Source organism: Solea senegalensis, linkage group LG7 (assembly GCF_019176455.1).
Source record: "Solea senegalensis isolate Sse05_10M linkage group LG7, IFAPA_SoseM_1, whole genome shotgun sequence".
NCBI classification, from domain to species: domain Eukaryota; kingdom Metazoa; phylum Chordata; class Actinopteri; order Pleuronectiformes; family Soleidae; genus Solea; species Solea senegalensis.
The window spans coordinates 13,231,940-13,244,943 of NC_058027.1; the positions used below are offsets into that span (position 1 = coordinate 13,231,940).

At 40.9% G+C, this 13,004-nt stretch overlaps 1 protein-coding gene across 1 annotated transcript in view; it reads right to left on the bottom strand.

Moving 5' to 3' along the window:
* Window positions 1-3,012: 3,012 nt before the first annotated feature.
* Window positions 3,013-13,004, bottom strand: part of LOC122771901 (transmembrane protein 266-like) — a 37,472-nt gene continuing 27,480 nt past the window's right edge. Inside the window, exons 6-11 of the mRNA XM_044029465.1 lie at window positions 11,974-12,030; window positions 11,535-11,673; window positions 9,211-9,326; window positions 7,664-7,859; window positions 4,769-4,831; window positions 3,013-4,634 (exon numbers count right to left, since the gene is read on the bottom strand). Coding sequence (XP_043885400.1) covers window positions 3,997-4,634; window positions 4,769-4,831; window positions 7,664-7,859; window positions 9,211-9,326; window positions 11,535-11,673; window positions 11,974-12,030 — 1,209 coding nt within the window. The 3' untranslated portion in view covers window positions 3,013-3,996. The remainder of the gene's footprint in view (window positions 4,635-4,768; window positions 4,832-7,663; window positions 7,860-9,210; window positions 9,327-11,534; window positions 11,674-11,973; window positions 12,031-13,004) is intronic.

Genomic DNA, 13,004 nt, shown 5'->3' on the forward strand with positions numbered 1-13,004 from the left:
TGTACAGTATAGGCTATATTGAAAATGTGTGTGCTTCTTTTATTTATTTATTTATTTTAACTTTATTTATCATTAGGTAGAGGTGAGGGGTTTTTTTGTACCAAAGTGGCCTAAAACGTTCAGTGAGTTCATTAAATCTCAATTTTTACCTGCACTTTGACTCTGAATTTTAACTGTTACAGAATTAGTGACATCTATTGGTGAGACTGCAGATTGCAAAAAAAAACCCTCTCATATTCCAGAAAGGATACCGTTCTTCTTTGTTTGATTTTTGCTTTCGCTTGGCTGACCACGCTGTGTAGTATATACTATTTCTGCCAATAAACCCTCATAAATATTACTTACTGCACCTTTATTAAAAACATAGAAGGTCTGTTTTCTAGCTGAATAAAGTTGCCTTTGTGGCCAAGGAGGAGGAGACTTGGTTTAAAATGTCTGTGTTTTTTAATGAATGAATAGTTTATTTGTTTTTTCTCCCTCTCTTTACGGGTCGCCACAGTAGACGATCCACATATTTATTTTATGTGGGATGTCTTTCCTGACACAACCCAGCTCATTTATCCAGGCTTTGGACTTCGAGTGTCCAATTTACAGTCAACAATGGGGATTGGGTACCTTCCTCAAGATTCGAATCGCCAACCCTTCAGCTACAAGTTGAACAGTATAAAATAAATGATGCGAAATAGAAAACATAAAGGAATAACATAGTTTAGCATGTGATTTAGCGTACATGTTGCAGAAAGGAAAGAAAGGAGGTCAGCGGTCATCACTTTCTCTTTGTTAATGAGAACCAAAAGAATGATCATGTAATGTTAATGCAGTTTAAGTGACTTCCTCTGTGCCATTATTAAAACATTTCAATTATTAAGCGTCTAATGGTCACTGCTATTTAACTTAGCTTCCTGTGAGTGTGACAGTGACTACACTCCTGCTTTCACCGGAGAGGTCTCAGAAGCAATTTACTTCTTCGCATGTCTCCTAAAGGTCTGCTCAGTGGCCTCGCCTGTCAAAATTCAACACTTGACTCACACCGTGATACGTATTGGCAAATTGGGTTCATATGAATCATTTAGGCGGACTTTTCATTCATTTTTTAGAGGCGAGGGAAAGTCGCCTCACACGATGTGATTGACTCAAACACATTTTTGCAAAATTTCCTCGGTGTTGCATCGCACAAACAAATTTGCTGAACTTGATCGCTGAATGGCGACGCTCGGGACAGAGGTGGAAGTTTGAAAAGCACGAATTATCCTTCTTTTTCAAGGCTGAGCGGGAAAAGGTTCAGATTGAAGGCACTGCACTTTCACTTGAGATATTAATACCAAGGCAGCCATGACAGATAGAGGCTGAGCCAAGGTTCGGCACCCATATTCAACAGGATTCCATTGTGCGTGACGAGAGCCAAGCAGATCATTATTTATTTACTTCGCTCCATGGCATAAGAGGGGATTGAAGCTTTTGTAAACTAGATTGATGTGATGGGTCAAGTAATTGCCAGCAGATTGTAGATCCAGGTTATCAATTTACATGTTGGTTCATTATAAATGAACACAGTTGGCTGCAGAAAATGATGATTTAAACAATGACTCCACCTAGTATGAGTCTATATTGTTTGTTTTAGTTCTATATAATCTGTTGCAGTACAATTTGAGTTAAATAATTTATTTACTATAAGCATTTTGAGTCATTTACTTACCATCATATCATCACTGAAATTAAGTGTAAAGATTGAAAAAAGCTTCTCTTTGAGAACTCTTTTTTCATTACGCCTTATAATAACAAAAATAATTGTTGCCATAGTTTTACATTCATCCTAGTTGCCAATGCCAAATGCTAATCTAGCTCATATATGAACAATCTGAATTTTAACATTTAGACTATTCTATTAACTTGCACTAAACTATTTAGATACGAACAATATATTATCAATTTATTTACAATGAACATTATGTGGTTATCAGCTGGGAGATTGTTTGCCATAAAGCCACCTATACTCTTCAGTCTAACTGGTATTTTGAGCCAATCTGATGTTTGTGTACATTCAATTCACTGCTGATTACCCAAGTTTTTATATATCATTAACCTGAGATAAAGTCACCGATGATGCATAAAGTATTAATGTCACTTACACAGAGTAGTTAGTACGATCATATTTTATGCAAATATGAAATGAGTGCGACGGCCAGTATTAGGGTGATAAAGGCCGAGGAAGGCATGGAGAAATTGTAACTTTTCTCTTATTCCACATCCTGACGCCTTTTGAGGGATGCTCCGTTTCCTATCTTCAATTTCCCGTCAAGCGTCATCTCCTCATTAGGTCTCAGATGGACACATCCCTGGCTCCCAAGCCTATAAATGAGAGAAAAGGTTTGTCCTGTCCTTTATATTGTTGTAAATAAACTTGCTAAGCCTGCCGGGAAATGAAATATCATCATAAGTAGGAAGTGAGACACTGACAGATTTGGCAGAGGGCATTGAAATGCCATTTTTGAGCTGCACTTACTGTTATTCAAAGCTGTAGTTTGACGTAATGTTCCCAAGTATGGGTCTTTACCCAATATAATCAGCCTCAGAGTTAGTTATCAGCACTTAAAGTGTCAAGGTCAAAAACAGAGATGTGCTCAGTTATGTAGCAGCTTGTGAAATAGCCCGTGTAATTAGTCCCCTGCTGTGTTATTTACACATAAATTAAACTATTCTCATTAACAGTTATAAGTAACACTCGTGTTGACGGACAAATTGCCGCCGTCAGAGTTATTAACAATTAAAACATTGAGAAACAAAATGGTACAACAGTTTATCTTCTCTTAAAATAATAATGGGGGAGTGGGTAGTTAACGGTGCTGATTCCTTACAATGACTTCACCAATTAGCATTTGTTGTGACAGGTCTTCAAATGTTTATAACCTTAAATAATTGACATGTTTTCATAATTGTATGTAAATGGAGATGTGTTGCTCAAACACTGTAAGACAAGACACTTGTTAGCAAACATCAGTGAATGAGGAGGAGTTAGAGAAATACTAACTTTTATTTTTGCTAATTTCATTCAAATGACAACACCTGCGATTGGCAATGACTTCCTCCAGATTAAGTTTGCAAAAGTGTTTGTAAACATTAAAGTGCAAAGAATTTGCTTGCCGTGAAGGGCACGTCTTTTAAAGGTTCATGCTACAAGCACTCCAGTCTAGTGTTATTTGAAGAATTCCAGACATTGAACTTTTCTTTTCATCATACAAATTCACCCATGAAAAAAAACAAAAAAAAAAAACAACAACAATACACTTGGAATTTTCATGGTTCCAAACAAATAGGCAACAGAAAAGCCAGAGGTTAAAAAAAGGAAAGAAAACGGGCGATTTGAAAACCGCTGTCAAGCCAGTCTTATGTACCCTGTGGCTCTTTGAACACAGACTCTATGATTAGTGTTAACAGTTGATAATACAAATTAAAAGAAAGAGAATAACAAGAAAAATACCATTACAACACTGCTTGTAACTGCAGAGAGTGGCGTCTTGTTTGTTCAGCATGTAGGTTTTATTCAGTGTAGGCTAAAATGGCCCATTGCTGGTTTTAATTCATGTTCAGTTCAGTGCATTTAGGACCTATTCAAAGAGAGAATTCCTGATGAAAATGTGTCCAAGAACACATTAGACTCCCATGTTACAGGAAGGTAATTGTGTGTTTTTGTTGTGCTATTTCAGGGCATTTCTAAATTGAAATCATGGGGGAACTGGGGAGGTCAGAGTTCATCATATCCGTCTATCTATAGTGTTCTGCACATGTCAAGTTAAGGAGCATCAGTGTCAGCTCGAAGCACAGGCTTAAGAATGCTCTGGATTGGCAAATATTGGCTTTACACAACAAGAGAAACATTTTATACCCTATGTGGTCCCTCTAGTGAGGTTTAACCTGCCACAAGAGTTCAGATGTTTGCCAAACATGGTGGCAGTTAAAAGAGAAAAAAAAAGCTCCCTGTTTCTGTGTAAGTGTAGTTTATGTATTAGACATGTGTCCCAGAGGTGTGTCCGCTGGTCCCAGGAGCCGGTACTTCTCCTCCAGCGACGGCTCAGTGCTGCTGCTCTGCAGATGGATCAGTGGTTTGGTCTGCAACAGCACACAACCTCTTCCTTGGCCACGCCTCTCCTCTTGGTTCCTGCGATTGAAGATGTTTATTCTGTTGTCCAGCTCGGGGCTGGCCTTTTCTGAGCCTGTGGGGCTGGGAAGCTTTAGGTTGACAGGGTCGACTGCCAGGCCCTTCTGGGCCAGACATGAGTCCTCAGAGAGGGAGGAGAGCAGTTCCTGAACAACCACGCTGGGGTCCCTGGGGTCTTGGCCTGAGAATGGAGGAGGGCAGCAGCGATGAGAGCTGTAACTCAGACTGAGGTCCTGAGCTGTGCTGCTGCTGCAGTCTGTCACAGATGACGCCAGGGTGTGGCTACTCAGGCTGTGGGGCCGGGCCGTCATGCTGCCACTGGACTGTAGCATGCTGCAGGAGGATTCACTTACAGCACTACCCACCCGCTCCACAGCGAGCACTGGGTTTGACTGGACAGGAGTCACACTGGTGGGGAGGTGAACATCAATGGCTGCCATGGTGATGACCCGAGTGCCTAAGCCAGGACCCCCAGGATCTTGAAAGACAGCGAACACATTTAGAAAAAGTCAGATATTGTCTTTAATTAGACAATCTATTGTGCAAAATTAAATAAATTAGACTTTTGCCTGGCACATGATTTACAAACTCTTAGTGTTCATAGTCTCTTACCACTGCTTGCTTCACTGTAGTATTGGCTGATGTAGTTGTTCATGTCATCGTGCCCAACAGGATCTGAGTTCAATTCAATATAAATCAAATGATGAGACGCTCATTTATCATTCATTCACAAAGTTATGACAAAATGTTGGTTTATCTAAGTATCTCTTTTCTATATAGCTGCACATTTCTGGCTCATTTTAACTTTGACAACCACCACCCTCTTAACAAAACACGTGTATCATCAAATTGTCCTTGTACCATATCACTCTGCGTCTACTAGCAAATGTTGCTTCTTCTTCCATATTGACAGGCATGTTTCTTATCGACGCCCCTGTGTCCATGATCCTTTCCGTGTGTCATTGACCCTCTCTCTATCAATCAATCAGTGTTATTTTAAACACCTGCGGTTGCTACTGATACCATAGTTCTCCTTTTAAATCATCACCTAATGACAAACAGACAAACACATCCACACAATAATTGTAAGGAATTAGTAACCTGTCAACACTACATACATTGTGTTGTGTTAATTGCTCTTTTCTGTCCTTTTTCTACACAATTTAATTCTATGAATAAGGAAAGAACCAGGTACAGTATAATTTGTGTTCATATACAGAGTCGCATGAAGTGTAAATGACTGTAATTGGATTTCACACCTTTCTCTCTGTACGTACTTTGGTCCATTTCAATCTTAACAGCGCAAACTGCTCCGAATGGGAAATATCTCTTATGTTTACATACAATAATATTGACAGCTTCGCCTTGCATTAGCTGCACCTTAGTGCACCAGATATAGACTTGGACAGTGGCAGGGTGGGGTTGGTTACAGGGATGAGGGAAATGGGGGTGAATGAGAGAGAGAACGGGAGCTCTTTGTTCAGACTCGGGTCCCTCCGGTCTTGCAGGCCTCTGTGTGTGAGTGTGTGTGTGTGTGTGTGTGTGTGTGTGGTGACTGGCTGTGATCTGCCGTGCTCTACTGTTCGCTTGATTGGCCTTGAGCTCACTGTCCGCTGGCTGAGTGCGAACCCAGAGTAGCCTGAGTGCTAGCCTCCGTCCCCGGGGACATGCTGCAGACTCTGATGGGTAATTTCATTTATTTTTCAGGCTAAAATATTAATCCCTGAGCCACCCCAGGAGAGGAAGCATTGCACTCACTAAAACAAGACTAAGACAATCACTCCACAATTAATAACACATGAGTCTTAAGAAAGAAAGAAAAAAGTAAAAAAGAATGGGCCGCCCAGCATACATAAAAAGGCTGAGAAAGGCTTTCTGTCGGAGAAAGTCAAGTTACCAGCCTGTCATCTGTCTGTGGAAAATCAGAGACGATGAGGTCCTTTAAGTTCAGATGTTAGAAGGCATTTTAATTGCTGTGGTTTTCATTCTCTACCACAGATGAAGAAGTATGAGGGTAGAAAACAGGATGGTTACCAACCACTGCAGCTAATACTGAATATAAGAATGACATGAACAAAAGAAATTAGATTTGGAGCAAACATATCTAGACTTTGATTAGATAATAGCTTCATGGTTTGGGATATTGACTGTATACCTACTCTGTATTGATCTGTTGGTCAGTTCTTCCATAATATTGGTCCTGACTTAAATATCTCAGTTATTGCCTTATAAAGTAAGATGGCGGTGGTTTACTATCTTAACATCAGAATGTTACAATATTGTCATTGTGTGCTGATGTTAGCATCGACCCAACCATTACTCCAATCAATGAAACCTCACAGACTGATGTGATGTCTGCAGATGCTTAGACCTGCTCATTTTATTAAATATGCTTCATATGCTTTAAGCGTTTTGTGTCGTTTTATAGAGACAAATGGATACGTTCAAACTTTGCTACACACCAAACATGCCTATATCTTTCGTTGCGGCAGTAAATCTCTTTTACGGTACTCTTGCAGGACTAAGTGCTTTGTCACGACAGTCCTCTCACTCCACAGGCTCATTGATTCGCATTGATTGTCACTGGACGTGATTTAAATGGACATGCGTTAGTACTTTGAGGTGTTTAAAACCATCTGTGAGTCTCCTACATTTGATAAGAGTTATTCACAGTGAGGTGGCTCGCTGCGTGTGTGAGCGCGAGGTCCATTGAGATCCGGTGTGCAATACTGGCCAGTACAAACACACTTGGCTTGATTTGAGTTGACCTGACTTGCCTTAAGCTGCATGGTCTAAGTGCTCATCCCAGTGACCATGTTTCTGTAAAATTCCCCACTTGTTTCTGAGAGCCAGATTTTCCACTATGCCCTCAGGGTAATTTCGCGGCCACTATGGAGCCTCCTGGTGTCCTATTGTGGTTTGCAGGTGAAGGGGAACAGATGTTGACAGCAGCCCACTCCTTCTTAACAAGACCCAATCCACAGAGCACTCTGTACCTGAAATAGCCCCAGTGGCCTGCGTTGGTTTGGTTTGGTTTTGCCACAAGGAGGGAGGTAAGAAAGATAGTTGGGGAGTGACAGACACTGACATGGTGTCAGAGAACATGCTTGTTTTCTCCAGAATTCTCCAGATCCTAAAAGCTTTTTTGCCCTTCATATTGATCCCACTGCGCCTGCGGTCAGATGGGTGTTGTGTCTGAGCGTGGAGGCGCTAAGAGCCTGGCCTCGAAGATGCCCCAGGGCTACTGCTTCAGATTAACTCTACACTGCTGTGGCATTCAGTTCACCTGATGTTACGCTGTTCAAGACTTTTTGTTCCACGTGATTATGTACATACTTTATGCTGCACCTGTCTCCAGGACTGTCATAATGACACCGGCTTTTTTGTCTTAAATGAATCTATTTTCAGTTCACAAAATCCTCCTTTTCAATCAGCTTATGTGATATTACCTGTTTCTGTCCAAGAATGCCAGAATACAAACATACCGCTCTAGAAACCGGACTGTACCTGCAGTTGTACGGGGCTCCCTGGGGTTTCTCTGGCCACCTTCATCGTCAGACTCCCCAGGAGTCAAGCCTTCTACAACCTTGAAACTTCTGCCTTGTTTCCCCCAGACGTGGTGGATTTGCATGGCCGCTTCACGCTCTGCTGCAATGTCCAGGTCCTGCTGCGCCAGATGAGCCCTCAGCTGCCTGATCTCAAACTGCACATGATTGAGTTGCATGAGCGTGTCGGTCAGGAGTGTGAATGAACAGGGAGAGTAAAAGGGTATTTGAAAAATGACAGATGAGAGGAAGAAGAATATGATAAGGAGAAAGATTGAGGAATAGGGGGAAAATAAAAATACTTTTCAAAGCAGTGAACACAGACAGTAATGTACATTCATCTTTTCTAAAAATCATAATATACAAATGTATTTGTTATTGAATAGCAACTGAACAAATCCATAGATCGAAAAAAAAGAAACATGCTGAATGGATAAAATTACATCAAATAGACTGTGGGCCTGTGACTCATGCTCACCATAGACACAAAGAATGATAAACAGTCTGTATTTGTATATCATGTCCCTTGACTTAATAGTTCATGGGTTATATTGCAAAACATCATGGTTTGTTATTAAGAAAGTTATTTTCAGTATTTCAGCTCTATGCTTTTTTATGTACAGCAATATCCCTCCATATGCTTCATCGCCCTGAGAGAAAACAATTGCAGTTAAATATAGCGAAAGGAAAACTTTGACAGGCGGAGAGCGTGGACTTTGTTACTTTAGTTCTGACGGAAATATGTATTTGTAATGTATGACCCTGCACGACTAAGAATGACCTTAGTGTACATTAAAACTGTGAGAACCTGTGTTTTATGAATATGTTTATTAGCTTCTAGTGCTAGACCTACACTTTTTTATACTGATTGTAGTCTGATCGTCCCCATCAGTGTGTGTGTGTGTGTGTGTGTGTGTGAGCTTAGAATGAAATGTGTAATGAAACAAGTGGAAAAGTTTGACCTGTTCATGAGGTATTGCTGCCCTCTTCTGGTGGCAGATGAGCTGGCAGCTTCATATAGAGTCATGGCTGTAATAAACTATACACTGTGACAAATGTAGACTAGATTTGATGACAGATAGGACTATAAACAAGCAGTAAGTCAGAAACCTGTGGTATAGAAACAATTAGAACCTTAAACCTACAATAATTATGTGTGACCATAACTAAGCTGTATTATTTTTAGTTGTTTGAGTGGCCCATTGTACACTGATACCCTTGTTTTATCTGTGGCTGTAGGTGTTTTTGTCATTTATGGACAGTTAAGAAAATCCAATAGTGACGGTGTTTAAGCGCAAAATGGAAATCAATAAAACCATGATTGACTTCCACGTTTCAAACCATAGTCTACATGTTGATGTTTTTGGCAGGCACACTTGTCCTGCATATGTAGATGTTGCTCTTGAGAAAACTTTTTTTTTTTCCTTTTTCCGACTAACAGAACCACTTGGTTTCACCTCCTGTGAGCTCACGAGCTAATTTTATAACTCTAAGGTGTTTTGTACTCACAGCCTGTTCCTGGCAGATCTGAGTGAGACGCTCCAGCTGCTCCTCTCTCACAGCCTTGGTCTTCTCACACTGCTGAATCTCCAGCTCCATCTCAACTTTGACTTGTAGCACGTATGCTATCACAGGAGAGAGATATTATGGTATTATATCTATGGTAAAACACAATGAGGTCAAGTCAAAGTTCACTGTTAAACGATATTTACTGCCCAGATGCCTGTCAAACCTCAGCTGGAAACCTTACACATGGACTCAATTAAAATAACAAAGTTTCACAGAGACAATGGTTTATGAAAAAATATTCACAATATTTGCATCTCCAGTTTATACAGTCAACATTTCCTCCGGGACCTGTGAACAATACCTGTATAGTACCAATTAGTTAGACACTATGGAAAATAAATTGTAATAAAGTAGACAATTTATGACATTAAAAAAAGAGCGAGACATGTCGCTCTGTAAACACTTTCTTTAACTTCAGATACACTTTTTGGTGTATCTGACATACTGTGAATCTAAATGCAAATCAGCTCAGTCTTTATGTTACTTTTAAAAACAATAACCTAAATAGACTGTGGATATTGGGCATTAAGACAGCATTGGCAACTTGACACAAACCTTTTTCAGCTCAAAGCTAATTTGTTTATCCATGGGAGTCTGACATGATGCTTATTTAGGGTTATTTAGGGTTCGACAAGTTTTAAATCGGTCTCTATTTTTGAGAGAAAACTGCAGGTGACAACATGATTTCCCCTTCTTTCAAGTTCACTGCACATTATTTACACGTGACACATTTTCTGGAGCAGATTAGGAGAGCGTGTCTCAAACAGGGTACTGAGGGTGTGTCCTGGTGTGTGTGTGTGTGTGTGTGTGTGTGGTAGATTATTTACAACAGATCATTCATCCATCATTTACCGCTTTACCCTCCACATGTGGGTCAAGGGTACTGGAGCCAAGCCCAGCTGACAACGGGGTACATACAGGACAGGTCGCCAGTCCATCACAGGGTCAACACACAGAGACAAACAACCATCCACTCTCACATTCACACCTAGGGTTAATTTAGAGTGTCCAATTAACCTCTGCATGTTTTTGAACTGTGGGAGGAAACTGGAGAGTAAAGCCGTGTGCACTCAGGGAAACATGCAATCTCCATGCAGAAAGGCCCTTGTGGGTTTGCTGGGCTGCAAACCTGGGTATTTTTTGCTGGTAGGCAACAGCAATGTAGATTGCTGAAATTACGGTGGATCTCTTTTTATTGGATCCTTTTTCTGATACTTTTTTTCTGAGAGCCCGGTTTCTCCAATCTGGCGTACGACATGTATCACTTTGCTAAGAAACTGAGCTCAGTTTCTCTGGTCCTGACAAGTTTTGATGCCGCTCATTCTTCGGTGTTTCCTCTCCCATCGCCCGACACAAACATCTCCTCTTTACACATTAAGCTAATCATGCGCGAGACTCAATGTCTCTCCTGTGATAACTGAGCACGTCCCTCAGCTGTACATTTAACGGTTTGTGTGAGATTTTTTTTTCCTCTCTGAGGTGTGACGCCGCCTGCCTAACAACAAAACTCAATCACTCACAATGATCAAAGTCAACAGGTCGAGATGTATAAGTCCTTTCCCTGGAAACCCACACAGCAACTGCATGTAAAGAAGCACATTTCCCCTGAAACTCTGAACACTGTAGTGCTCCTCAAGTAATTCATGCTTTGATTATGTGTCCTTTATAGTTGAATAAAAGCCAGTCTCCTGAAATGAACCAGCACAGGAAATAGTTTTAATCAGGACTCTGTCTGTATCGACATAAAAAATGCACAATTCTGTCTGTCCTCCAGAAAGACAGTAAGCACGGAACTGTAAAGAATACAGTGCTTCACTCATCCACTGTCACTGGACATGAACAGATGACACTGACCTCATTCGTGGTCTCAATGCCACTGATCCCGTATGCAGGCGGAGACGCGTACCGAGGGTGACCTCCGCGCACATATCGAACCTGTCTGTATTAGCATAGAGGAGAGCGACCACTATATTCATTATAGCCTGTCTGAATCTACTTAACCAGCCCCTTACAATCAATACAAGTTAGCGTAGCAGAGTGGCAGCAATTTACTGTGAGAGTAAATCAATAGCCATATTGCTCTGAATAGTAAATAATATGTATAACCATTGAGAAAATGGGATCATTTAGCTCTTTCGAGGCCAACTGATTCCCGCGTGATCTTTTGGAGTTAGGAAAGATGAGGTATTTCCTTCTTATATTGTTGGTATCAGTCTCTCACACACATTACAATTTTTTGATGGACAGGTTTTGGCCCTACTCACCATCAATGATCCTCTTGACCCTCCAGATGCGGAGAGTGATGATGAGGCTAATGGCATCCCAGGGGCTGCTGGGCCCATTGGCCACCGTGGAGGCCACCATGGGCGCCAGTGACAGCACAATGACAGCACCATCAAACACCTGAGGGGAGCAGCAAGGCATACGGTACACACACGTATCATATATAGAGAAATGCTGCCAAAACGACCTTCCAGCCATGACCTCAATTATGTGATTGTGGGCCGTAAAAATGAATCTGCCACCAACAGCATGTTTGCTTCGCTTAGTTTAGCACAAGCACCAGGAATGGGAAGAAACAGCTAAATTGGCTCTATCTAAAGGTGGTTTAGGGGTCTTGGGAGGATAACATTAGAATAAAAACAGGCATATTATATGTTAATAAAATAAGACACAGAAAACACAGATGACAAGTATACTCACCTCAACTTTGTTTTCTATGTAGTCCCAGATCCCGAGCACTACAATTCTGAAGACAGTCTGAGACAGACGGGATAGAGATAAATGGACATGTTAGAATAGGTAGGGACACAATGATATGTGACCCTGAAAAGAGCACAATCCATTTTTCTTCTTTGAATTTCCTTTATACTGCAGAAATAGTAACAATTCATGAAAATGATACCCGAATCTTAAGACTTAAGTCTTAGACTTACTTTCAAAATAAATTCAAAATAAACCGAATCCATACAATGACATTTATTTGACTCTGATGCATCAAAACATCTGGAAAAAGCCATGAGAGCTGTGTTTCACCTGCTCAAGTATTCATTGCTAAATTATCTCTGTAGCAATCATCCCTAATAACACTTTATCAGTGGCAAACCTGTAACCTGATATTGATAATGGACCCACAAAAGGTACAACACTTGTAATGTGATCACCTGTCAAGATCCTACACTCTTCTCTATGAATGCCCGTGGTAGTGGGCTTCTTTGTTGAAAAAGCCCATTGATTTACGATCCAATTAGCATGGAGAGTCATGCACAAGTGGTGACGCTAATCCATCATGTGGAGCACATGTTGGACAACAGTGCTGTGTTAAATGAGAACTGCTGAGGCTCTGCCCACATGTACGAATCCTCTTCCTTGATTGGTGCACAGGGACCACCTAGTAATAAGCTACAGCTACAGTATGTAACACGATTCCCACATGATTCTTGTTCTGTGGTGTCAGTGGGTGGAATGTTTGGATGGCTCATATTACTGAAACCCCATCCCCACTGCTCATTAAGCTCAGCTGTAATTATTGCTGCTGCTGGCTCCCTGGTAATTAATGTTTGGTTTTTAGGGCATCGGGGCTAAGGCCATTGGGGTAATTGGTTTGCTCTGGAGTGGCCTGTAGGCCAAATTCTCCACTGTCCATTTTTGTTTTTCACAATTCCAGCCTGATGGTAAGACACTATTTTATCTAACAATGACTCAAATTTTATTAAGACTAATTAAAACAGCGG